This window comes from Oreochromis niloticus, linkage group LG14 (assembly GCF_001858045.2).
Source record: "Oreochromis niloticus isolate F11D_XX linkage group LG14, O_niloticus_UMD_NMBU, whole genome shotgun sequence".
Taxonomy (NCBI): Eukaryota; Metazoa; Chordata; class Actinopteri; order Cichliformes; family Cichlidae; genus Oreochromis; species Oreochromis niloticus.
Window position 1 is genome coordinate 14,015,548 of NC_031979.2, and position 27,750 is coordinate 14,043,297.

At 41.1% G+C, this 27,750-nt stretch overlaps 2 protein-coding genes across 7 annotated transcripts in view; one reads left to right on the top strand and one right to left on the bottom strand.

Moving 5' to 3' along the window:
- Window positions 1–27,750, top strand: part of veph1 (ventricular zone expressed PH domain-containing 1) — a 119,915-nt gene that overhangs the window by 38,925 nt on the left and 53,240 nt on the right. For all 6 annotated transcript variants that reach the window (XM_005474530.4, XM_025898359.1, XM_005474528.4 and 3 more), the window contains exons 4-6: window positions 2,135–2,309; window positions 24,516–24,679; window positions 26,133–26,342. In XM_005474530.4, coding sequence (XP_005474587.1) covers window positions 2,135–2,309; window positions 24,516–24,679; window positions 26,133–26,342 — 549 coding nt within the window. The remainder of the gene's footprint in view (window positions 1–2,134; window positions 2,310–24,515; window positions 24,680–26,132; window positions 26,343–27,750) is intronic.
- On the bottom strand, window positions 6,510–16,186 carry ptx3a (pentraxin 3, long a). Its single transcript, XM_005474527.4, has 4 exons — window positions 15,808–16,186; window positions 12,377–12,536; window positions 11,544–11,980; window positions 6,510–8,441 (listed from the first exon to the last, which is right to left on the bottom strand). The coding sequence occupies exons 1-4, from the start codon at window positions 15,944–15,946 to the stop codon at window positions 7,789–7,791; spliced, it is 1,389 nt and encodes a 462-aa protein (XP_005474584.1). The 5' UTR covers window positions 15,947–16,186; the 3' UTR covers window positions 6,510–7,788.

Genomic DNA, 27,750 nt, shown 5'->3' on the forward strand with positions numbered 1-27,750 from the left:
TGATAATAGTTTTCTTCTCTAAGAAGTAAAACTGTCAAGCTTATCAAAAAAATGTGCATAATCAAATTTGAGTAGAAAAATGCAAAAAACCCCAGAAAAAAGTACTTCCATTGTCTTCTTCTTTGTCATGTGATCATTGACAGGTTATAGTTTTGGGGCTGGTTGCATGTTTTTTTTAATGCACGTGAGCAATGCTATGCTAAAGCTCTTTAAAGCATTGGTGGTAAACACGAGGGTGTAAAGGCTTTGCAGGGAAAACAAGTGAAGGAAGGCAATGTTGGTGCATGAGGGGGAAAAAACCCCTCACAAAACGGTACAAGCAGAAGAGTTAAAATAAAAATTAATAATACATGATCTCCAGCGGGGAAGTTTCCCTTTAAGAGCAAATATACTTTATGTAATCACTGCTGGGGGGGAGGCATGAAAATGTACATTTAAACCTCACCGTGCTGAAAGGTATAAAAGCAGAGTGACTCCCCTCCACCTTCTTTCTCTCCCTCCCACTTTTTTCTTGGGAAAGGGAATGTGGTTAATACCACCATAATGAGACTGACTCCTCAGGAAAGACACGCACACACACACACACACACACACACACACACACACACACACACACACACACACACACACACAAAGGTGAGGTTAAAAGTTCTGACAGCTCTGACGGCAGCTTCTGGCTCTGATGTCCAAGCTCCTGCACTTATCAGGACAGCCATTCCTTTTCTCTCTTTCTTTATCTCTAAAAATCTGTTTCTCTTCATGTCATTTTTCCACATTTCTTTCCGTCCTCTCTTTGTCTTGCCCTCCGACCACCTTTATCTCTGACCCCTTCCATTCTCTCTTTCCCTCCCTGTCATTTTGAATTATAGACACTTGTCTTATTTTCCCACGGAAACTCCCTCAGAGAAAAGGAGAGACGATTCATTTCATATGAGCTCTTTGACGTGCGCTGTCATTGAAGTGTAGTACAAGATGACAGGACAGATTAATAAATCAATACATTAATTCATGTGCCAAAGGAAGAACACTACTGGCACCTCATGCATGCTGCCTGTAGCTGTCAAACACGACAGCCTTCACACTGAGTGTTCAGATCGTCCCTCTTTAGACAGACTAGAAACAGTTTGTACTCTGAAATGTCTCAGCTGCAGTGCCAACACTGCATTTCATGGTGATTCTTCTATATTTTGGTGCCTGATAATAAATGAAGTGAAGGTGTTTACACAGTTTATATTGGTGGGTAAAATAGTTTTTGCAGTGCCTGCACTGCCACCATGTGGAAAACCAGAGGCATGACAGAGAGACGACACTCCCCAAATCATTGATTGAGCGGTTTTTGATGATAGACATAAAATATAAATCTTGAAAATGGATATATATAGTAAAGACTTAGAGGCCTTAGGTGTGTGAATAGAAACAAATGTGTAACAGATGTTTTAGATGTGGGTTCACAAGTGTTAAATAAATATATGTGAGCTGCAGTGAACATGAAGTTCGTATCAAACTGTCCTCTGGAGGGTGCTGGTGCATTTTGCATCCCGATCCCGCGGTCCGCGAACAGAGCACAAACTTGTGAATATGTCTTTCAATACAATGCAGTCTCTCCCCCTGTTCTCCATTCTTATAGCCCATTTTAATCTCTGTGGCACTTATCACACGGGTTGAGGAAAGTACTGCTGGCGCTCTTTGTTTCAAGTTACTAAATATATTTGATGCGTGGCTTGCTGTTAATGAGGATATCTTTAGGCTGTACTGTCTGTTCTAATGAGCGTTAACACCATGCACATGTTGTTCAGAAAGATCAGAAACAGCAAAGGACAGGCATCTGATCTTGTTACTCTCCTTTATAGATAATGAGAAGTAAAGGTCAGGACTGTAAAATTAAGCCTGCTTTGCTGCCCTTTCCTTTTAAGAAGTGAGCTTAATTCAAGTCAGACTGATTTCTCTGTGAATGCGCTCACTCTGTGTCCCCTTGTTCAAAGTTACAGTGATTACCTATTATGCTCACTTTACAAAAACAAAAGCATTTTATTTGTGGACGTGTGCTGCTTTGACCAGTCGCTGGCAAGTCTCTTAAAATGTTAGAATGTGGTCTTTAACAGAGTGTCTCCTCTCCTCTAACATGTCTCTGCAGAACTACAGTTGTCCTTCGGTCATGGTGCTGGCTGTCCCGGTGGCCGTGCGGTTCCTGCAGAGGGGCAACAGGGAGCTGAGCAGGAACATGTCCAGTTACCTCTCTCTGGCCGCTATAGCCAAAGCCGATCTGCTGGCTGAACACACAGAGGCCATAACAGTCAGTGTGCTGGGAGGTAGGATAAACATACAAATGCTCGCACACAAGAAAGGAAACTGGTTTCCTTAATTTTGTAGAGAAACAACAACGAGTATGTGTGTGGGTGGTTTGAGACTGTAAGAGCAGAAGTGCAAAAAGAGCTTTGGAGAAGAACTGAATTTTTAATGGATTTTCTAACAGGGCTATTACAGGACTTAATGTCTTTTAATGTAGTTGTTGTCTTGGCTTGTAGGAACAGCACGTTTGTACCACGAGGGATCCTAGTAGACCTGAAACAATACGATCGGCTGTTTTTACTGGAGTGGAAAATGGAATTATTATTGTAATCTGCAGTTGTAGCTAACCACTGAGGATAATGTGGTCATACAATGCATCCCACATACGTCATTGTTTCCCTCATGGAGCTTTGATGTGTAAGAATTAGTTTGGAGGAAGGAGAACTGCTACCTTTTTTGTTTGCACAGTGTTTCCTGTCGTAGCCCCTGTGGATGCTACAGAAAGTCTTTTTAAATGCTTCTACTTTCTCTCTTTTTTGATCAAGACATCTAATGCAGGTGGTTGTTTTTGCCTATTAACCGCTTTCATTTCATTTCAATTCTCTTCAAATATCTCTCCTGAAGGCCCGATCATACCTACATGCTCTGGAAGCAGAACTAATGTGAGGGAAGGGAGGATTGGGGAGGAGTATAAGGTGACATTGTCCTCAGGCACTGATCTCATTACTGTTTTCTTCAACTTCCCTACTTAACAGCTCAGGTCAGAGAGGGTAACTAGGCTGACCTCCAGTCGGTGGTTAAAGAAGGCTACGCCCACTATGTTTTTTTGAAGCCCCTTTAACCCCTTTTTAACATACATGTTGCTCATTAGTGAGGTCCCTAAAGGTCCAGGGTCCATAGTCAGCCCTGCTTAATGGAGATCTGTTTACCCTGAGGCACACACGCTCTCTCACACACACACACACACACACACACACACGATCATAGGATAATACAAGGGAGGGCCTGAGTATATGTATTTGGATGTGATGGTATGTTTTTTTTATGTGAATCACTCAGTGCCTCTGGGAACATGTTGAACCTATAACCTCACGTGCAGACACACACAGACACACACACACACACACTAATCACCTCACACTGTACCACAGTGGGATGCCCACCACAGTGGTGCTCGATGCTCCCACTTTTCTGCCAGCAGCTCAGCACATGAAACAGATTATCTCCTCACTGTCTGGTTTTCCAGGTGAGTTTTTGCCAGATTTGGGCTTTGATTATAGATGCAAGACAATTAGCACCCATAGTCCATAAATGTGTAACTGGTTCTTAACAAAAAGAAAAAAGGGATGTTTTCTTTTCATTTGAATATATGAAATACGAGAGGGAGGAAAAGAGAAGCTGCCAAAAAGACTTAAGGTTGAAGTAACTGCTGCTAAATGATGACTAAATAAACAACTTTTCCCTACAAAATGCTTTCACCACATCCAATCAGCTAAAGCACAAAGGAATGGAACAAAAGCAACAACTTGCAAATACAGACATGCACTGTTACGCAATTGAAAATAGTGAAAAATACAGGGATTCATGGTACAAACAATATGCTCAGGAGCATGTTGCAATGTGCTATTACACTTAACTGTGGTTTACTCACATTTGGATTTTTCCACCTTTCATCCCAGGTCGGGACAATGACGGTGAATAAATCTGCTGCATGGACTCTTACAGTTTCTTGCCATTTGGCTTTGAGTCCTTTGAGGCATCTCCCTTTGTCCTCGTTTGACTCTGCTTTTTTATTTGATTAACACGGTTTACATATGGTCATTATGTTGTCACGCGTAGCAGTTTTCTTAGTTTTTAGACTGACAAATCAATTACAAAATAACAACTTGGATTCTGGCCGTTTGAGTCGTTGGCCCTCGCAGAGTATTACATCACAGTCAGACTTATGAATCTGATAAATTAGGGAAGGTAATAATAATACCTCAGTGTCACTGTAACTACTCTGTAGTCCCCACACGTATCGAGTTCCTGATTGCCGGCTCCTCCAGAGACGCATGTATGTAATGGCTGTTTTAAAAATATAGTGCTAACATTTCTTTCCACTAGATACACGACACCCTCAAAGTCATCACCTTTTATTACACTACTGGACATGAAAGTGCACACTAATACCTAGTCTTCTTTGTGGGCTCAGAAAGAAGCAGAGAAAAGGGAAATAAAAGAGACAGAAAACACGATAGTTTGAAAGTTCTGTACACTTAAGTAGTCCGGTGGCTGTAATCCAGCTCGACAGGGATCGACCGACTAATATTGAATCTGGAATGAGAAACCAGATGAAAGTGAGCAAGTCTTGCTGGAAGGCTTTTTTAAAAATTTGTAGCAAGTTCACATTTATCTTTCATTCTGCAATTTTTAATGTAACCATGGCAGTTTCCAAGTTTGAGCACCTTCTAAATCTGCTGTACTGTAACCATTTGAACCTCATGTTGACGTCTTCAACAAGCCAGAAGCCTGCGAAGCTTTGTTCTGAAACCTAGACGCCAACATGCGCGTGCAGTTGAGCATGGCTGTGCATGCATGTTTCTTCTTCTCCTTCGTCTTGTCCTTGGTGGTGCGTGTTGTGTTTCTGTCTTATAGGAGAATAGTGAGTTGCGTGCTTAATAAGCATGTGTGTGTGATTCCTAGTTACAGGAAACCAACAGCAGGATACTGAGTGAAGGTTTTATAGATACAGCAGTCTCACACGCACTCACAGTTTGGGCCCACAGGGGTATAGAGCCAAGGGTTCTTTCAACCTCTGAGGAAAACCTTAAGTTAACAGAGAGGCTTGGAATCTGTCTTCTATCTATCAAAGCTGCATGTCCGTTTTGGCTCTACCTTGGACTGTAAGGTTAATACATGGCAGGGCGAGAAAAGTGAGGAAAGACTCAGGTGAAATGTATGTGAGTGAATGTGGAAGGTGATTCTGTAACAGGTCACAGTTACACGGAGGTTGTAGCTGCGGGAAAAAACTGTGGGTCCATATTTCATTAGCGGGTCCAATGCAGGATGTGCAGCAGTAAACTGTAAGCATATGTGAGCTGCAGAAAGTCTGCAGGCAATTTCCCCACAGTTGCAGACATCACTGAATCAATTTTAATCAGCAAGAGATATACAGTATAATTTGCAAAAGTGTGGTTGTGACATCGCTGTGCAAAACTTTTGGGCCGCCCCTCATTTCTTTATGTTTTGCTTCCAAGGAGGCAGATTGTCTTGTAATTTTTTTTAAGTGGTCTTGAGCAATACTTCTCCGGGCTTTGTGAAGTCTTTTAAAATTTTAATTGTCTGTTTTTTCCTTATACCTGACTGTTTTTGAGGAATTGAGGAATATTTTTCAAGCCACTTCACACTGACCTAAAAAGCATAAAAAGACACCCAGCTGAAGGGATGAACCAGTGTGTGTACCTTACACTATAAAATGCCTTGAAGCAACTTTTGTTGTGATTTTGCACCAGATAAATAAAAAGGCATTGAGTTTAATTCAAACAACATAGCAAAGAACCAAATTTAAACAGTATCCTCAATAACTTTGTTACAAAAACATATAATTTGTTCCCATTTCTTTAGCTGAATATGTGAACAATGCCAACAGTGACCAGACATAAAGTGATTCCCAAACAGCTGTTAACTTTGGCACATCTCAGCACGTTGTACAACGTGTACATAAAAAGTCTGAGGAAACTGAAGAAGTGGAACACTAAAGGGGAAGTGGCAGATCTAAGAAAAACTATCTATAGCAGATGAACAGTATCTGAAATTCATGCACTTAAAAAAAATAGAAATAAATCCAGCAAAGACCTGACACAGGCCCTCAGAGATGGATCTGCACTTCAGCTGATCGTCTACTGTTTGCTGAAGCCTCATCAGACATCATCTCAGTGGAAGGACGGCCGTCAAGAAGTAGGAAACAGGAAGGAAATGCTGAAATATGCCACATTACTCAAGAACTGGACTGAAAATCACTCAACAAGTCACTCTGTTGATGATGAATCCAGATTTAAAATTTCTGATTCAAATCATTGTCAGTATGTAAAGAAGAGGTCAGGAGAGAAATACAACAATGAGTGATTGTAAAACATCTGTAAAACACGGTGGAGGCTTTGTCATGGTACGGAGTGGTGTTGGAAATCTTGTCAAAATTGAATATTTTAAATTTTGAAAAAATACATAAATGCTGCTCATTTAGGGCAGTGGATACTTTTTTATTCATACCTCATTTATTTAATCTAGTCCTGTTATGAAAAATATATTTATGTACAAATTACATTCAGTTTTACATTTTCACAATAATAAAAACAATTTACAGTATAATACAAGACAAGTTAGTTCATAAAAGACTGTGTAAACATTATCCTCACTTTCTTTTATCAAACCTCACATGGCAAATTCAACAGTTTTACTCTTCTTACTTTATGCAGGATCAAAAGAAAACTTTACCTTCTACTTAAATGACAACTGACAAAAAAAGCAAAACAGGAATTACATAACTCGTATGAATGTAAACACTGAGTACAAATTTAGAAATATAATGTTTGGAAATTCTTTCAAAGAAAAGTTTATGGCAGTAAAAAAAATAGTAAGCTAGTTAAAAAAAGCACATTTGTAGTTAACAGTCAGTCATGCTTAAAATGATAACAAGTACAGCAGTTTTCAGTCACAGGTATTTTTTCAGATTATTACCACATCGGTATGATGCCTGTGCTTTTGATTGTAATGGGGTTGGATTACATGGCTAATTGTACCCACAAAACTTAAAGGTAGGAAAGCAAATGTATTTTCTGTTACATTAATGTCCCCAGTTAAAATCTTAAAAAAAAGGGAGAACATTTTCCTCTGTTTGGGTTTCTATTTTTTTTTTTGCATGGATGTTTTGATGAACTGCGCTCGCCATCTCAACAGAAAGATGAAAAATGCTTTGGTACTCTAAAAAACACATGTTGTGCAATACAAGATAATCACTTGTAATCGTCAGAGACCCCTCTTTTACTCGTGCTGCGTGGCTGTCTGGTGATTACTCTGTTTACTGGCTCAGAACCCGTTCACTTTCACAATAGACTCTTTGTCTTTCTTGCACTCTAATTAAGTCTTTGGTAAAAGCCGCTTGCAGCACGTTCTCGGCGAAACTACACGTTTTCTAAAACGACTGTGCATCAGTGTGTTTTTTTTGTGTGTGTATTACTGTCTCAGTTCAAAAGGCTTGGTGAAAAAAGTAAACTTAAGTCTCTTACAGCATTGATTTGGTCTTATTTGAACATGCCCAAAGTTCAAAACTGCAGTATTAGCAGTCACAGTAATAAAAAGTGAGATGAGGAGGAAAAAATTGTGGTCTCTGCTATAAAACAATGAAAACGCTTAATTATAGTTAGAAAGATGATAAAAGCAGTTCTAAGTCTTTTCACTTTGAGCATTTAACTCTTACAATGTTGTGGAAATGATGATTATAGTGAAGAGTATGCACTATTAGATGAACTGAGCGCCTCCGTGCGGCACCATCTCCGTTACACCCCACGCCACTATGTTCCCGCTCTGCTCACAGCCATGGCCTTCCCGCAAAGACAGCTGGGAAATCTTGTCCTCTGACAGCACTGTGTCCCACATGTTCACCCCCGTCATCTTCCCCGCAAATGCCAGCTTAGAGTCGAATCCCGCCTCAAACCCTGCCACGCTGCTCCCTCTGCTTAAGGACGGAGGACAGCAGCCGTTCCTTTCCTGACCCAGCTGGAGGGAGCCCCCGTCGGGTAAGACGTGTCCCTCGGCCACTCCCGGAGTGGACGCTACCTTCACGCCATCCGCCCATAGGGAGGCCAGGCCCTGCTCTGAGGACCAAGCCCCACACAAGTGGGTCCACCGCCCTGGGTTCACCACTCCCCGTGCCTCCACCAGGTGAGCTTCTCCTCCGATGGTGAAGAGGGCGGCGTTACGCTTGAGCAGCAGCTGGATCTCATATGGATTGCGGAGGTTTCCATAGGTGAACAGCACGGTTTTGTTGGAGATGGTGGTTGGTTTGATCCACATGCAGACAGTGAAGGAGGACAGGGAGACGGGGACATCTGGTATGATAGAGGTGTAGATTCGACTGGAACGCATTGGGAAGAGGAGGGCCATCTCACAACCTAGCCAACAGGAAGATAAGATGATCAGGGCTACTGAAAAAAAATGGGTCACGACCTGACAATTGCAAGTTATGCCAATTTTAGTACTCAAGCACTCATCCAGCAATAACAAATCCTCCTGTTTGCACAGAAATAGTATAATTTTAAATTTTGTAAGAAAGGATGCCTGTAATTTGTGGTAAAATCTACAAATTACAATAAATCTTAGATATTTTACCCCCGGCTGCAGTGCTAATAGTGGTTCAGTTTGGAGAATTTAATATGATCATTACAAAGTTTTCTTTTTCATTTAACTGTGACGGCCCAAAATTGGATATCAATTTGTTTTTACTCTTGAAAAAAAGATTTAGTTGGGCATAACCTATGATGACAGTTATAAGACAATGGTATTACCTCAGCAAGCTGCGTTACATTTTTATTGTTTGTCTGTCTTTTGGCAGGATTACAGGCAGAATTTTTAAGTCAGATTTTACTGAACTTGGCAGAGAAGCGAGGAAACCGCTACAATTTGGTGCCGATCTGGATCGGTTTAAATTCCCAGAGACCTTTGCGAGGGTGCGTTCCACAAAATTACCCAACAAAAGTAGGTTGAAAGTGTTTGCAGGAGAATGTTTGAAGGGGCAGAAACGGAGCAAAAGAGGGGAAAGAACATGAAATGAAGCACAACAAACAGATGACCCTCAGGGCTCTGTCCATGTGTGGCTTGGTATGATGGGAAAAAAGGAGAATAATGATCTCGTCACATGACAATAGTTAAACTTTAGTCAATCAGGCTCTAATGTTTAATGCTGCCGCCAACATTTAAAACAAATATTTAGTGTTTGGGAAAGTGGCCAAGGTCAGTGTGAGGGCATTGAACTTTCTGAGTGCCGTTTTACGTTACTTTTACACTCCTAGTAGGAGCATATTAACAAAGGGGGGAAAATGGGCCTGAAATTTAGCCTTGCGGAGTTCCACTTTACATCATAAGACTTGATCTCCTAATATAAAATAAAAATAAATTGAAATCTAAAGCTAGCTCAAGTAAGTAAGTCAGATTTCTATCTTGAGGTTACTGGGCTCCTGTGGTTTTACTGGGGCTGCTACTACTGTGTCGTAGTACCGCAGTATATGAAGTGTTCATGAAGTGAAGGCTGTTTTGAAATAGGTGGCAGCGTGAGCGTGATTGAATGTGACACAGTCAGAGTTCAGTTACTGGTCAGGTGATGAGATCATGAATCACTGGCAGTTTTTTCCTGTCCCTCCACCTCACACACAGACACACACCTCTCTGGGTCATCTGGTTCGTGGGTTTTTTTTGTTGTTTTTTTTATGCTTTGTGTCGTCGTCTTTTCCCCCATTCCTCTCTGTTTTTACTCATTCAAACACACACTCTCTCAAAGGCTCACTGTTTGACATTACAGGAGACACTGTAATGTAAAACCAACTTTTGTTGGTCAGTTTTTTGGCCTGTGAAATAGAGAAAACCTGTGTGTGGCATATGTGTATACCACCTTTGACTGAAGCCTTTTAGGCAATTTGGTCTGCATTACATAATGGAGTGTAACTGCACATTGTCAGCATTGTCAGCTTTGAGTTATTGGAGTTTGTGTGAGGTGGGGGGTGTAGCAGGGTGGCTAGATTCAGTCTAGCATCTGAGTGTTTTTTTTAGAAATAGCCATTTATAGTTATTTAGCTTACATGAAATTATAAAATTAACCGTTTATGATTTCCTGATTTTCATCGCTTTGAAACTAAATCATCACTGTTGATGTGCAATAATGATTTAACTGGCTTACAGACTTAGTGTCTCTGTATCTCCTGTGCAACTTGTAGAAAATTAAGATTGGGTTTTCTAATTTGGTCCTGATAAATCCAGATAAGTCTCTGAGTTGGGAAATAAGTAACTAAATACACACAGTTTAAAAATACTCCCAACAATCAGCTGTGAGCAACAAAGAAAACATCCTGTTAAAGTTTTGTCTAACAATCTGGTAAGTCCCATTAATAACCCCTAATATACAAGTCTGTGTTTGCTCTGCCTGGTGCTTAAGCATATAAACTCTCAGTTGTGTTTATGGATCATTTCCTATTGTTTGCATAATGTTCCTGCTATATCCTGTGTGCATAAAACAATCCTGTTTAAGCTCACAGTTATTCCATAAAGGAAGAGCTCAGAGGTGTTTGGGCAGGATGAGCATGCAGCTCTGATTGTGTGCGAGAGAAAATCTGTTCTGAACTGTGCACATTTTGCACATTACACAGCGTAACATCTCTCATTTCCCATTCTTTGTCATGCATTTTTAAGTTTTGGGTTTTTAACTCAAGATTTTTCTCTCTCCTGTTCTCTTTGTCGTTCTTACCCCAGCCCTCTTTCTTTCACTCGCTTTTTTCCTCCCTCCAGTTAGCAGACACGCTCCCTACTTAAAACCGGAGATCTCGTTTCAGGTTCCTGCCACTCAGAATATAATGGTGAAAAAATCCATTCTGAGCACATCGAGTGTGTGTTTGTGTGTGCTCATGATGGTTTCCATCTGGTTCTACTTTCCCAGGGTTCTTTTGGTGTGGTTTTTGCGGCAACTGGCTAATGATTACACCTCCCTCTGTTCACTGTGTAGGCCAGATTTATAATTTTGTGTATAAGTGCATGCATAAGATGAAGAGTATAATTTAGCCCTTTTGTAGCTTTCATTTGATTTATTCCAGGAAATAAAGTTGTTGTACTGATATCAGTGATGCTCTGCTGCAAGTTTCCTGAGTTAAATTTGCTGAGCCTAATCTTACATTTTTATTAGTCAGTGCTAATTTCAGGGAGGCCAGTTAACTCTGCTAACAATTTACAATAAGGGTTCATTACCTAGAAGGAGTTTTGTCCAAAGGCTTTCTTTGTTATCATCTTTTCATCCTTTTACTTGAGTCTAATCCTACTTGTAAATTTCTACAAATACTTGTAAGTATCTCCCGGTGCAAATAGCTTTAGCTAAATCTCTTATTTCCAGAATGAATTAATACAGAAAAAAATAAAGTGAGGTGTTGTTTCAGAGCTATGAAAACAAATAGAAATGACAGGAAATCACAGTTTAAGACAGATAGGAATGGTTGATAGTAAGGTCAGTGTTATACCTGCAGGTAAGAATCTTTGCCTCGAAGATCTCAGGGCTTCCTCCATCTCCACCTTCACTTCTTGCAGTGCAGCCAGCACCATATCTAAAGTGGCCTCTGTTGTTGTGACTTCTTGCTCATGGTGCCCCTGCTCTCCACCCCTCAGAGGATGAAATCCTGCCTTGGTATTCATCCCTCCTGGGCTGCTGAAGCAGCTGGTCTCCAGCTTGGAAAGTCTGGATGCTTGTGTTTGTGCTGCAGAGAGGAGCTCTTCTAGCATTGTCTCCAGCTGGTTGGAATTCCCAATGGAATTCCCTGCAGCAGCCGGAGGAGAATCCCGATGTCTGAGTTTGAGGAGCTCCAGAGTCTCTCTGAGACGGCTGTCCAGCTGCATTTCCATCCTTCTTCCTGCATTCTCCACCGCCGCCCCACAGGACCCACCATACTGAGCTACAAACCTGACAATATAGAACCAACAATCAATATGAGTGATGTGAACCATTTCAGCTGAAGAGGTTTAAACATGTGCAGACAAGGAATTTGCTATAGTTGCTTAGAAATCAGCTAAATTAATTTGAACCGGATCAGTTCAGGGTTTTGTTATGAAGCAGAGCTGCGTTAATGAGGCGATGGGCAGAGAAAAACATTTTAATGCTCAATTGTTCAGCTTTGCTTAAAAAAGCAAAGTGATGAAAAGATTAAATTTGATTACATTTTTAGTCCTGTCTAAGGTGCTCAGACCTCGAATCAGCTTTGGCTTAATCACAAACACTCATTTCTCTGCTGAGTGTTTGTGATTTTTCAACCATCGTGACCTGATGCTGATTGCATGACTTCTCAGTCTTCCAACCGACCTTAACATTTCACTGCGCAGTGACCCCATCTCCACCTTGATGATATCATCGGCATACTGAAGCAGCATGTTCTCCCTCATTTGACTGTTCTCCAGCATGGAGAACATCTTGTCCCATTTGGTCAGTTCTGAAGAACTGCAGGGGGCTGAAGTTGGTGTGGCTGCAAAGAGGGATGGTAAAAAGAAGAAAAAGAGAAAAGTTTAAATATCCAACAGACGATGAACTCATTCAGGTTTCTACAGCTTCTAGAGCCAGCCACACCCCTATCTCCTGCACCTCCCCAGAGATCCAGATAGATGGACTTTTCCTGCAAAAAGAATCCAAGATTTACTCCTCAGGAACTCTATTGAAATCATATCAAGATTTATTAACTTGTCATTGAGCAGGTCCAGAGAAATTGCACGTCTTATTCTTAAATTGTGCATTTATACTCAACATATATATGTAAGGTCAATAAGACAGGAAAAAAATAAGAATACAGAATTCAGTTACTCCATTATCAGTTATATAAAGACGTATGTAATCAACATAGGAAAAGTGCTGAATATATGAAAAAAGATCACTAACATATCAGACCTTTATTTAGAAAAAGTGTCTGTTTAGCTGAAAAAGATGAGCTTTTACTTTCTGCAGTTATTTGCCAGATGGAGTTGCAGATGTAGCTTGAAAGTGTGCATGCAGGATATGTTTAAATTCTTTTCCAATTTTCTTCCAGCTTTAACAGAAACTTTAAGGTCAACTTCAATCTTAAGAAGGAAATGGATTTAATTCTGCTTGAATAGCTGGCTGCCACAAAAGCATTAGTGGGCATAGCTGGAGGAAGATGGTAAAAGCGCAGAAGAGGATGTCAAGTTGTTGGGAGAAAGAGGGTGAGAATGAAATCTGACAAGTGGCTCACAAAGCAAGAGCTTTTCCTGTGAGCTTATCGGGTTTTCTGCTGTGAATGAGGAGAAAGATGGGCAGTGTGGGGGGTTGAAAAGGAAGGTCAAGACCTGCTGACAACATTGGGAGAGAGAGCACGAGTAGTCCGAAACATAGGGAAAAGCGGGATTTAAAAAAAGCCAGGGGGTAAAACAATCCAGGAGTAAGAATATGTAGGTCACTGTATCAGACACGCTGTTCTGGTTAACTGTTGAGCCTTTCTGACCTCTGTTTATACCTGCAGACATATTCCAGAGGGGTACTATTACAGAGCTACACAGTTTGTTTTGGCTTCCTGTTCTCAGTGCTCAAAGTCAATTAGACACAAGGGTCATGCACTTTGGACCCTGGGGCTTCTCAATCCAAAGGAGCTGAGAGTGGTTTTTGAGTGATTTTAGTAGAAGAGAGTGTAAGTGGGTGAAAATAATAATGAAAATAGATGCATAGAGCCTAGTTTTTAAAGATGTCAGTGGTTACTTCGATAATCTACTCTAAATGTATATTTAAAATTGTTTAAAGGTATGGTGTGCAAAATCTCACCACTAGATGCCAGTAGATTGCAGATTACATTTAGCTGAATTCAGTTTTCTTACCCCTCCCGATTCAAGTGCAAAACCCTAGCTACGGTAGCCAGTGTAGGACAAACAACTCTAGCCGCTGTTCATCCATAGAGTGAAGGCTGTGAGTTTGCTGTTTACCTCAGCTGTGAATACGCTGGGTGTCCATGTCTATTTACTCTGGAGGAGGCTGTTAAAGTTTGTGAAAGGATTTCAATATGCGTCAGTAAGTAATTAAAGCTCACTTCTGTCTGATAACAGTGACAGTGAGGTGTGTTGTTGAGGATATCCTGAACGTTTCTGTTGGTAAGCACTGCTGTTTTTGCCAGTGCTAGCCACTGTTAGCTGCTATTAGTCTCTGATAGCTGCTGTTAGCTGGCATTAGTGAAAATTTATTTGAAGTGATTCAAACATTGTTGGACACTGGATACTTAGCGAATAAACTCTCATACGATGTGAGAATGTAATCTAGATGATTATCAATGGAAAACATGATTTATTTCTCTTCAGGACACTCAAGCTTAAAATTAGCTAGCATAATATTAGCTTAAAACTAGCCTCTTTTTTTGGTTAGAAGACTCATTGTCAGCTCTGTGGGTCACATGTCTAATCTGTTGACAATATTGAAAATAAATAAGAATTTTTATGCATGTTTTCATTTGTTAAAGCTCTAACTTGAGCTTGTGTAAACTTGAGTAAATTAAGTAAATTGTTAAAATGAAATCATCTCCAAATTACTGCACATTTAAGCAGGATTCAACAGGAAATAAGCACTGAAAAGCTTCTATATTGCGTGGCAGTACTCAGTAGTAGGCTCCTTTTACAACTAGTCAGTGTCTGTGTTTGAGCAAAGTATAACTCAACAAATTGGTCCACTCATCTGCTACATGTTATTTTTCTAGCCTGTCATTCATTTTGAAATTTACCGTGTCATGACCCCTGTCATGTGGCCTCATTAATTCAAATTCCTCTCAGAGATTCGGAGATTTGAGCAGGTCAGAAGCAGTGATCTGTGTCTCCTTCCAGCCTTTTGACCTCTCACAGACCTGCACACAAACTCACATGATTTTCTCCTTCTTGCACCCTCTCTGGGAGGCTGAAACACCCCCCCCCCCCCGCCCACCTCTGCTGCTGTAAACTGTGTTTGTTTGTTTTACTATTCTCAGTCATTTGTTTCAGCCAGTATAATATTTACCTCTTTAATCATATCACAGACTATTTTCTGCCTGTTAACCGCTAGTGCCGCAATTACACCTCCTGCCAGGTTTTAAACAACTAACAAATGCAAAATTCGAGCTGCGGAGGGCCAGTTGGACACTTAAAAAACACAAACACTCACCCGCACTTTCTCCCTTTCATTCATCACTCTTTTCATCCCACACATACAGGTCTAAACGAGCATGCACGCACACACGCTTTAATGCCGTCCAAGACAGCTGAGAGAGGAATTTCCTAATGATATACCAAAGTGTTTCTGCTGTTGGTGACCGCTGATTGTGGCTGTAAACCTCCTACACAAACTGTCTGTACACTATACAACCCACATACATGTTAATCTCTAATCTCTACTCTTCTTTTCTTTCCCTTCTTTATTTATTTAAAGACACCAACTTGTGGAACATTTTCAGTTTTCATTTTTTTCTCAAGCTGTGAAAGATTTGCTTTTTTCCCCCACTTCTTCATCAGAACTTCTTTCACCCTCCTCCTCGATTATCATATTGATCTTATTCTATAGTTTCTTCCCATTTTTTTGTTGCTGATGCACAATACATCAAAATACAAAAGTGTCGTGGAAACTAGCGTCCCAATCTTACTTTCCACACAATCCATACATGAATCTAAAAAAAGAAACTGAATTTCATGCTTTCGACGATTAATACGGTCGATACATCCGAGAGTCTTGATTTGATAAAGGTGTAGGCCCAGCACATACACACACACTTCCACACTTACGTGCTGGCGTCTCTTCCGCTGCGATTTCATTGTAGTAGGAGGGACCGTAGTTGAGCTCGATAGCATCCTCGTATTCAGAAGGCAGACACAAACACATCGACAGCAGGCACGCTGCCCGAAGGAGCCTCCACAGAAACATGCTGCTGCTGTGTGAGAGAAAATGTCTGTTTGCCTGTGAAAGTCAATAAATGTGTGTGCCGTTTTTCTTTTCTTTCTATCTGCTTTTTCCTCTAAGTGTGTGTGTGAGTGTGTTATATGGGGCAATTAGAGTCAGATAAGCTGCCTGTGTCTGCTTTCTCTGCCTGACCTGCTGCTTTCTGTCTGTCTCACGTTCTTCATGAGCTGCATGGTCCTTTGCTCTTTTTCAAGCCCCACAGTCCCATACTGTATGTTGCCCCTCCTCCCTCCCCGACTCTCCACCTCTTCTCTCATTCTGTCTCGTAAATGCTGAGCAATCCTTTGGCAGGAAGCCCACTGGTATGGAGATAGAGAGAAAGGTGCTGCTTGGGCTCACATGTAGTCATTTCTATTTCTCTGAGAATGAGAACTTAGGGGCATAAACTCTGACCTGCTGACCTTAACCCGTACTTAATCGTGGACAAGTCTCACAGATGATCAGGCAGGTTTTAAACAAGTGAAACTTTTCAGTTTCATCAATGTGAGCGTTTAATTTGATGAGTGTCTAATCGCCATTAAAAAAAAGCCAATTCAGTCAACTCCTTCATACTAACCTAAGTCTAAACCCAAGCTTTTAACTGTTTTTGAATCTAATTGCTATTTGAAGTTTAAATTTAAAGCCCTGTGGCCCTTAATCAGGGTCATGATGCCGAAATAAACAATCAAACACATGGGGAAAATCCACCGAGCGAGTGAAGAAACGTCTGAAAGTTTCTCTAAATCTCCGTACTTGTGAAAACATTTGGCTCTCATAAGCATAGAAGGGAGTCTGAAAGCACTGCAGTGAGACGATGAGTAATGCGACGTTGGAGGTTGTGTGTGTGTGTCATAATCAGATATAACGGGAGCTTCTGTGACTAAGGGAAAGGGAAGGAGAGGGGTTGAGGAGGAGGCAGGGAACACAGAGCTTTCTGATATTTGCCCCATGCAGGGATGCTGTGAGTGGGTGTGAGTGGGTGAAGTTTAAATGGAACCCAGACAGGAGAAGTTTCTAAATGGGTTTATTGTTCTCCAGCTTCTCTCCATTTATTTATTTATTTATTTGCGAGCCTCGCTGCTTCTGTGCGCCTGTACTTGTGTTTATATACTGTCTGTGCATCCGTGTGATAGAAGAAGATACCCATGCTGGTGTGTGCGTGCATGCATGTGTGTGTGTTCATGCTTGCTTGTGTATTTTTGAGAGGATGGAAACAATGACTTCCTCACGGGATTTTAGGATAATCTCACTCTCATCCTGGTCCCCTCCCTCCGACTTTCTGTCTGCCCGTTCCTCTCTTCCATTGTGTTAGTTTGCTTTCCCTAAATTGCCCGCTGAAACGCACACTTGGCCACTTGTTATCAGGGTGGAACAGCCTCTTCGTGCACTGAAACACAGAGAGAGGTGCGTGGGAAAGGATTAGTGAAAGCTGGCTCTCTTCATTAGTTCTGTATTTCCACTCGATGGCTGAAACTGTTGAGTCCATTTTCATGTTTTTTAAGCTTCCTCTAGAACACTTTGGATGACGTCTTTCCAATATACTTGTCCATGATTTGCTAATTCATGCAACAGAAGGTGATCGTGCAGTCCGAATGACTGTTCGCTGGTGATCGTTCAATTTTAAGTTCCACCCTTCTTTTTCATTTATGCTGAAGTGTGCTCAGATTGAGTACAGTGTGATATCACTGTTTGTTGTACCTGTGAAACAATGTTTCAACAATGAAACAGGGAAAAAAGCAGAGAAAAGCTTGTTAAAGTGTGGATTCTTATTGAAATCTGCAACTTACTCCAGCACTTCCAGGGTGGACACTGAGGCATTCCCAAGCCAGCTGAGAGATATGAATCACCCCAGCATGTCTTGGGTCTGCCCCGGAGCATGCCTGAAACACCTCACCTAGGAGGCGCCCAGAAGTCATCTACTCTGAGCCCTTTGCTAATGACTCAGCTTCTTTATGCTCTCTCTACAGGAGAGCCCAGCCACCCTACAGAGGAAGCTCATTTCAGCTGCTGGTATCCTTGATCTCATTCTTTCGGTCACTAAACCACAGCTCGTGTGGAGAGGAACGTAGGAAGCATGGCCTCAGGCTCGGAGGTGCTGATTCTCCTTCCTGCTGCTTCACACTCAGTTACCAAGTGATCCAGTGCTAGCTAGAGGTCATTTCATGATGAAGCTAGAAGAGCCACATCATCCACAAAAAGACAGAGAGGTTATCCCAAGAGTGACCGAACAGGAAGCCTTGCATCCTCATAGGACACTCGGTGATGTGGTCACATAGCACATCCAGACTGGTCAGGCAAACTCCCACACACTCTCAAGAGGATAAAAAGCTGGTCCTCTCTTCCACCAGGACAAAGACTGCAAAAGTGATCAGTATCACGTCTCCTGAGGACGCCCGTTTAACATTTCTGCTGTAGTTTGACACTAAATAACTTCAACTTCCACAAATGCATCATTAAACTAAGTAAAATTTAGAACAAACTAATGTTTCAGAATGCTTCTATACTCAGAAAAGAAGCTTTCATATAGGCTCTATTGTGTTGCGGGCGTGTTTGTATTGTAAATGTTTCCATGTTTTGCCTCACAGCTGCCACTTCAGGTGGGAATTCAGCCAGCTGGAAACACATCTTACAGGCTTGTCTGACAGAGGAGCAAAGAAATGACTTCACTGTGTGCTCGTGCATGAGTTGTATCCTTGCAGTGACAAATGACTTACTTATAGTTTATGTATGACTTAGTTACATAGCTTTTACACCAAGGGAATATTTCATATCAGCCACACAGATGTGTTCAACGTGTTTCCCGCTGCACTTCATTAAGCGCTGACTCAGCAGAAAGAAGTGCAGAGAAACGTTGCGGTTTGAGTCTTAACAGCCTGAAAGCTTCACCGAGGAGATCCTCGATACCACAGAAAGAGTTCAAAGTGAGAATCGATCTATCAGCTGTGCTAGTATCTATCAGCATTTATGATTTAGATATAAAAACAATTGTATCCACTGAACATTTTTATTCATTGTGCACACGTGATGAAAATTCGCAGTCTTTTCTTTACTTTCGGGTAACTGAATCCCTTCCAGACATCTGTGCAGTCATGTGTCATATGAGCTTGAATATTTTAAACTGGTTTTTTTTTCCTTCCCTGCTGGGGAGGTAATGGGGGTGGGTGGTGTTGGCTCATCCAATAAAAACACACACATTCTCAAATATATGGGCTTTCTGGGAGAAGTTCATCTGATTTCTCTTGCATTTTGATTTGACAGATTCTCACCCCCCGTCACCCAACTCAGAGTGTTCGATTAGCATGAAATATGACAGGCAGGACATGCGTACAGGGAATGTGCTTTGGAAGCTGCAGAAAACACGTTAAAGTCGTAAAGCTCTCCAAAAACATCCCTCTGGATATCGTTTGCGTGGTCTCTGCAGTTTTCTCCCGTACAGTAACCTCCCTGTTGTAAAAATTCTGGGGTTTTTCTTCTTTTCTTTTTTTCTTTGTCAGATTATGTGCATTGTTTAATGTGTGGAGAATGTACTCATCCACAATACTTAAGTAAGATAAATCGGCAGGTCGGCTGACACCGAAAACCTCAGAACTTCTGGCGCATCTTCAGCTCATTTAAACCCACATTTTTCATGTGAATGCATCTTGATCTTCTTGAGGTTTTGGTCTTGAAGTGTCAGGGAATTGTTTTTTAGTAAAACTGTTTTCTTCAGCATAATTCACATCTCAGTTTGTGTTTGTAACCTTATAACATTTTCTTGATGATTCTGCTCATTTTCACACAGAGAAAAATCCAAAGAACCAAAAAACATCACAGCAAAAACACGTGAGAATGTTTACTTTCCTCACCGGCTAGATGTATCCAGGGACAGAAAGTAAACAGTGGAGGAAAGTTTCTACCAAGGAATCCATAGTTGTGAGAAAACCCATTCTCTTACACGCCTCCGCTACAACTACCCAAGCTGTTTCAGTTTGCATGGTCTGACGTGTCCCCGAAAATCAAACAGTTTGCTGCAAGGGCCATTTAGCTCAGGCTTTGAGTCAGACTGAGGTCAGGTCGCGTCACAGCCACAAACAAACTGCTTCTGAATTTGCTTAAGACCAGACTGAGACCGTTTCCTCTAAAGGGTTCCTGTGCTGTTGATTTGTTCTATATCCAAGTTTCTTTACACCTCTCCAGACCACCGCTTGCTTTTCAGTTTCAGTTTAGATATTTTTCTTTATATTTAGTTGTGCACCTGACATCCCTCTCTCTCGAAGCAGTGAGCATCACACTTTATTTAACCTTATTGATGCCAATTTAGAAACTTTATAACTAAATTTAGCACTTTTTCATACCCCTGTGAAATGCTTTTTCCTCTAAAAAATGCACCTAGCAGTTTTCTGTGGTGTCACAGACAGTAAGCAGCTGCTCTTATGAACGTGAGTTTGATGGAGCCCTGTCCATCCATATGCACTTTCCAACCAATGTCTTAGGTACCCAGTACTAATGGCTGTCTTAATTCTTGATGGCACAGATTCACCAAGGTGCTGGAAACATTCCTTTTTGGACCTTATTGATATGACAGCATCACACAGTTGCTGCAGATTCATTGGCTGCACATCCATGATGAGAATCCCCCATTTCACCCTATCCCAAAAGTGCTCTATTGGATTTTCTGTTGCCCTGATCACTGTGGAGACCATTTGAGTACAGTGAACTCATTGTCATGTTCAAGAAACCAGTCTGAGATGATCTGAGCTTTTTGACGTGGTGTGTTATCCTACTGGAATCAGCCATCAGAAGATGTGGTCAGAAAAGGATAGACATGGTAAGCAACAATACGACAGGAGGCTTTGGTGGTGTTCAAGGGCTGCAAAGGGCTGTCATGATGTTTACGCCAGCTTTACCATCTGAATGTCAAAGCAGAACCTGACACTCATCAAACCAAGCAACATTTTTCAAGTCAGTCACACGTAGCTGTAATGCTGCAGTGTTGTGTCCTCTCTGACTGCAGAGAAACCATCCACATCCAGATCTTCTGATGTCTCTGCCGACTACAACTGAAGCTCTGGAGCTTTAAAAAAAAAAAGAAAGAAAGAAAGGTATTTGGTGCCCTTGTTTTAGTAGTACTTAGTAGTACTTAAATACTGTCTCTATTATATTTTAGTAAGGCCCAAGAAAGAATATGCATAAAAGCAATGGCTGCTTTATTATTGTTTTTTTTTACTTTCTTTTTAATCAAAGTTGAATATCTCTGTAGATTTGGACATTTTTGAGGGACACGTTTTGTAATTCTGATGTGACATTTAGAAAACATGACACTTCACAGTGAAAATGTCAGAGAAAACTGTTGCCTTTGTGTGCTAAAGACAACAAACAAAGGTCAGTACATGAGCGCTTGTCACAGTGTCAGGTCAGCTGTTGTTTGGAATGAAGGTATGAAGGTCAGATATTGTATGCAAACATGCAAGCACTCAAACACACACACACAGACACACGCACAGTAAACTGTACAGTGGGAAATAAGCCAATATGACACAAGGCTCATTAAGTACAGTATATTCAATGCAACACACCAGAAACTCTTTGCTGTCCACAAAGAACTTTAAAGAAAAATAACAGTTTTGGAAAAACTTTGGTGCAGACTGCAGTCCAAAGATGTGAAGCATGGTGGGAATTACTGCCTCGGCTGTGAAATTTGCTTCATATAAATCGAAGTTAAAGTGGAAGTTGACCCGTTTTCAGCAGGATAGTTATTCTAAGCACACTAGAAAATCTATCAAGATTTTTTTTTAAGAGAGATGAAGAGTTATCAATGTCTTAGTCAAAACAGCTAAAACATGTGGCTTCTAATCAAATGGAAACATTAAAGGGATTTGAAATAGCGATTATATAAATGGTAAATAGATGGGTTCTCATCTACTTAAGGACATAACACACTTTAAATAACTTGTCTCATTCACACAATCACCTTTTTCTACACCTAAGTGCTTTCTATCTAACATTCATACTCCGATGTGGAGTGTAACTTGGGGTTCAGCTTCTTGCCCAAGGATTCTTTGGCATGGAGACTGGAGCAGCCAGCGATCAAACCACCAACCTTCCGATTATTGAATGACCTGCTCTACCTCCTGAGCTACAGCCACCCCTATACAAGCAAACAGCCAACATATACAAGAAACCCCTGCAACATGCTGAAGCAGGGCTTCAGAGACTATGCTACAGTTGTGCAAAATTGCCTACCAAAAGTTATTTCTACTAAAGTTAGAAACACAAGCTTCTGATGCTAAGTGTGTACTCGCATTCACCGGAGAAAACTACTTATTTATTGGACAAAGCTCATTTTCCTTCTGATGTCGTTCAAACAGATCTGTTGTCAGGAGTCAAACGTTTGCTTGTCCAAATATTTCATAAAAATCCAACAGTTTACAATAACACTCATTTTATTTTTTAAATGACTTTTTATAAATGCAAGTGTGTCTGACAGTATAAGGGGCTCAAATACGTAAGCTGTATAAATTCTCTGTGTTTCTGGGCAGACTCTTGTCTCCTCCGGCCTTTTAACATTCCTGTAAAAGACCCGTAAAAGCTGCAACCTCGGCTTTATGGTTATTACCAGCTCCCTCTCTCTCTTTCTGTGCACTAACTGTGTCAGTTTCTTTTTATGGTGATTTGTGTTTAAAGTACAGGGCCTGTGCGTGATAGTCTACATTAGTGTACATTAGTGGACATTGTAGGCAACATTCAAAGCAAGAGAAGTGAACATAAATAGAGCCAATGACCGTCTTATAAATATTATCTTCCATTTGCACAGAACAGTCAGACCTCTCTGTTGGGCTGTTCCAACGTCAAACCTGCTGAACAGTTTTGAGCGGACAGCCTGTGGTTACTGTGATTTATAGGTTAATACTGGTTTTAGTATAACGTGTAATTTTCCTGTGGCTCTGCCTCCTCTGTTCTAAGCCCCTCCCATCATTCAAACCCACCTCTGCCAGGTAAGAGGATCCAGCTTAAGCCACTGCTCCTTTACATCTTACCTCCAACAGCAAATCTCACCTGATTTGATCTGACACACCGATGATTGGCCAAAGCCTCCTGATGGGGCCCAGAGGAGGTGCAGGAGTCTTGATTTGCTTACCTGAGCTTTAATGAACTTACGTTGCTGGAAGATTAATTTTGTCGTGTTTGGGCAGTGCCACTGTTTGTTCAGTGTTTGTGCTAAGGCTAGCTAAGCTCAGGAGTGTTAAAGTACTTCTTAAAGCCCTCCATCAGTAGTTATTCCTCCAACCTGACCATTTCATTTGGTCCATCTGTTCTGCAAATACTATAAATCCTAGTCCTTTAAAGCAGTTTATACAATTTATATCGTTTGCAACAGTTAAACATAACGTGACCAGGCTTTTGGCTTTATGTAGTACTCAAGAACCATAGTACAGAACCCTGAGATGTCCCATAATAGGACATAAGAGTCTTTGTTCACTGATGTGAATCATTTAAAGATGTTTTATATGTTATTCGAAGGCTGTTGGGTAATACTGTGGGTTTTCTTGGGCTCTTTGCTGATCAGCAAATGCCTTTTTGCCAGTCATGCGTCAGTACTGGCTGTCTCAGCATCACTGCATGAGTACTGACAAAGAATGAAAATTTCATTCCCAAACAGAGATGTTGTCTCATGACTGGTAATCTGATGTGTGTCTTCTGGGGATAGCATTAGAGCTTTGCAAAAGGCAACTTAAAAAGGAAGGTTTTAAACAATATGCTTTTTCTTTTTTTTGATCATTCTCAACATCTTTGCTCCTCAAACACAGAAATAAGCACATAAAACAGGAGGAGGCGACATGTCAGACCTAAATCTGTGGAGAGAGGATGACAAAATGCAAAAGACCCTCAGGATCTGCCAAAGTGACCTTTTTCACCTCCTGTAATAAATGTGCCAATGCGACACTGACCAGACCGAGCTAACAGCCTCCTCTAACTCTGTATTGACCCTGTTTGGGTCATCCTGTTGCAAACAGCACGGGACGAGAAAGGGACAAAAGAAACTTTGTCACAGTGTTATTTTCCTGAGTAAACAAAAGAATGCCTTTTGCTTCTGTCTCACCTTCTTTCTCTTCCTGAAAAGTTTTCTTAACATTTTGTTCAATAGGAAAAGCAAAGGAGCAGCTGACCCCTTCATGCTTAGCTGCTCGTTTGTTGTCACAGTATATGTGTGTAATTTGATGGTGTTTAGCTGGTATTGGTACCCAACCACAGAAGATCCTTCCATCCATTTTCTTCCGTTTATCCTTATCAGGTTTGTGGGATTAGCAAAGATAAAACACAAATTCAGCACGCTTTAAATGCATGGAAACGTTAAAAAAGAGGCCAGATGCTCAGTGCAGTAACACATGTCACAGGTATAGGCAGTATATTCAGTGAAACAGCAGCTTATTAGGTTGGAAAATGTATAAATCAGTAAAATAAAATTAGATTTTTTTTTCACACAATGACCACTTTGTGTGGAATCTCTGTGTACAAGGCTTTGAAGTTGTCTCTGGGGCTCAATAAAACATCTGTGTTTCTCTTTCCCCGCCAGGTAACCACATGCTGTTGAGAGTTCTGCCCTCAGTCTACCCCAAACAACCAGACACCATTCACCACCACCTAGGCAACCTCACGGCCATGATGCCACAGCTGGAATCCACCGAGCAACAACACCTGATCAGGCTTATTCAAATGGTTGCCGAGCAACATCCACTTGTGAGTGTTTGTGCTGACGAATTAACAATTTACTGTGGGTGAAACCAACTTTCCAAACTATCCACTTCAATTTGGATTGTTTTTTCTGTTAAGTTGTGGCTGCTCATACCATTATTACTTCACCGGTAATTTATATTAAAATTTCAGTCACTGTGTCACTGCTTTGCACCCAACATGGGGAAAAATTACAATTAAAAAATAAATAAAATGTTTTGACAGATTTCTAAAATACTTCTATTTTCTTGTTTTTATGACAGGTGGCATAATAAATTTGTTCAGTGCTGTGCATCATTTAAATGCCTCCCACCACATAGTTCAGACCATGTAGAAACCTCAGTTGTGTGCTTGCATCTGCACAACGTGGTTGGGTAGGGAGGATAACTTGTTGAGGCTTATTTAAGTGCCTGTGTTATAGCTTTTTATAATGTGTTTTGGGTTTTGTGAAGCTTTGGCAGTCATTTCCTTTAGTGACGTTGATGTGACTGTTTCAGGAATCCATAGTCGAGTGACACCTAAACATAGTATATCTACTATTAATAAAAAGTAAAATGAGGTAAATGCATTACAGTCAGAACTGATGGCTCATGTGAAAGCAATCCAGAAACAAAAACGCTCATGAAGAAGTTGCGAAATCCAGCATGTCTGTGATTATGTTGTTTCTGTCCGTGACTCAAATGTATGCAAATGAATGCATGTGGAAAATGCATTGGAGAAAAAAAAGAGAAAGCACTGGGGGAATTGCATGTGGTGTGCACGTTTCTCAGCAGGAATTCCCTTAATCCTGGATATTTTGGACCAGAGCTGCTGATGTTCAACGTGAAGGAGGGGGTGGGCGGGGAAGTACCACATACCAAGCAGAGCACATGGTGGTAAAACGCAGCCTCAGTTGAGAAACAAAAGCAGCCATCTGGAGTTATTCTAATGTGAACCCCCCACATAGGCACACGGGAAAATATTGTAGCTGTGTTCGTCACAGCAGTTACCAAATGTTTGGCATCTTGATATTCACTTTTCGTAAGTGATGCGGCATTAAAATGGCACTCATGTGGAACTTTTGAACTGCATAACTTATTTTTCATTTGTCAGACAGAATTGTGAACAGGACATATATGGTTTGATAATCTTTCACAACAACTAAAAGAGCTGGCAATGGCAGATATTGTTAGACCATTCCAGTCTAGTGCAGTCTACTGTGACCCTTACAGATTATGAGCAGGAGCTTTTTCACTCAGTTTTTCCAGACATCCCTACAGCCAGGCTTTTGTTTATTATTAGTAATGAGTATCTTCATCTCACTCCAAGGTCACTCCTCTCACCTATGGCCTTCACTGGAAAGATCAGGGCTCCTTTTGGTAGATGTTATTTGTCATAAATAATGCTTTGTTTTTATTTTATTTTATTTTCCTTCCCCCTCTCTAATTCTCTGCTTCTTTCTTTTTCCTCATCCATGCAGATGTTGAGCCCTCAGGTTCCCACATTGGTCGGTTACCTAGGGAACCAGTCTCTCACCGAGGCTCTTTTGGGAGCACTTGTCGATGTGTCTCAAGCAAGTCCTTCCTCGCTGGTCAGCTTTCTGCCAGCCCTCAGGATATTGGGACAGCAGTTTCCTGCTTTTCTGGCTCATGTGGCCAAAATCCACGGTGCTGTGGGCATCATCAGCGAGGTAAAAAAAACCCCAAAAAAGCACACACACACTCAAAAAAAGAGCCTTACCTCATTTCAAATTTGGGTGATCTTACCTTCAAGTTCAACTTCTGGTACACCTCTGGGCTGCTCCAGTTGCAGCTATTTTTAGATTGCTTTCTGGAGATGATCTTTTGACCACTGGAGGTTAAAGTATATGATTTGTGCATGATCTGCACCTCTCTGGAAGCTCAGGAGTATGCTCTCTGTTTTTCATAAGCAGCACCACACTGAAAATGTGGAAGCTTTTTGGCCACTCTAGTATAACACACTCCACCTGCCCTCTGCACCAGAGTTACCATTTTTTGACTGTCTTCTACAAAATGAGTTTCCAGTTGAAGAGGCTTAACTGTAAAGGCTTTTACACACCGGATGTGCATTCCTGATTAGGCCATCACTTTGCATCAGTGTGCGAATGGAATAAGTGGATAAACTTTGATTAACTGCATGACATAAATTCATATTTTACAGTTCGTTCAAGCATATTACCTCAATTAACCCAACTGAGAATATGAAGAGGAGCAAGTCTGAAGGAAATAATAGAAACAAGTAGAGGTCATTGAAACACACACTTACTGTAAACAGGCAGGAGTGATTATTTTAATGGGTAGGAAAGAATGGGCACTCATATGACTTGTTCTCTCATGCTCTGCCAAGTATAAAACACACACAGACCGGATAGGCCGGGCAGATCCGGAGGTTTGGACCGCCGTCTGACACCTGCATACATCAGTGTTCGGTGGAATTGTCTTTCCCAACACATGCCGAAACCTTGCAGGGCTTAGAAAGGTCAGAGTCTGTTATTCTGGCAGGTGAAGATCTAATTTGAAGCAACAGTGAAGGAGCAATGTTCTAAGCCTTAGCCTATTGTTGCAAACATAACACAATTTTAGGGAACATTAACCTCAGAAAACAGTTGGTCCTTTGTGTGCTGAAAAGGGAAAATCGGCTATACTGGAAAATGTATTTTGAAATCTTAGCTCAGCATGTGTGAAATTTTGTTTTTAAAATTGCCTACATCACCATATCCTGTCATTCACAAAAATTATCAGCAGATTTGGTGACAAAAGGCAGACCTTGCAAAGTCTAACCTCCACCATGAACAAGTCTGAGTTATTGTATCAATGTGAATCAAGCTGTCAATTTGGTTAAAAGGAGGACGACCACCTCAGTTTTCCAGTTCAAAGGTAGCTGTCCCTGACTCCCATGTAGTTTCACAGAGGCATATAAACCATGAGGGACCAGTAATATTCAGAGCCTTAACTCTAGGCTAGCCTCATCTACCCAAGGCGCCGACCACAAGGGAGTTTGTTAGGCACCTTGGCAACCTCAGCAACAGCAATGAGTCATCTCCTTTTCCCAAGACCCCTTTTCGTCTGATGAGGCGT

Coding starts and splice junctions, on each gene's coding strand:
- ptx3a (XM_005474527.4), bottom strand. CDS start 15,946: ATGTTTCTGTGGAGGCTCCTTCGGGCAGCGTGCCTGCTGTCGATGTGT. Junction 12,537..15,807: donor AGCGGAAGAGACGCCAGCAC/GTAAGTGTGGAA, acceptor CCCTCTTTGCAG/CCACACCAACTTCAGCCCCC. Junction 11,981..12,376: donor CTGCGCAGTGAAATGTTAAG/GTCGGTTGGAAG, acceptor CTATATTGTCAG/GTTTGTAGCTCAGTATGGTG.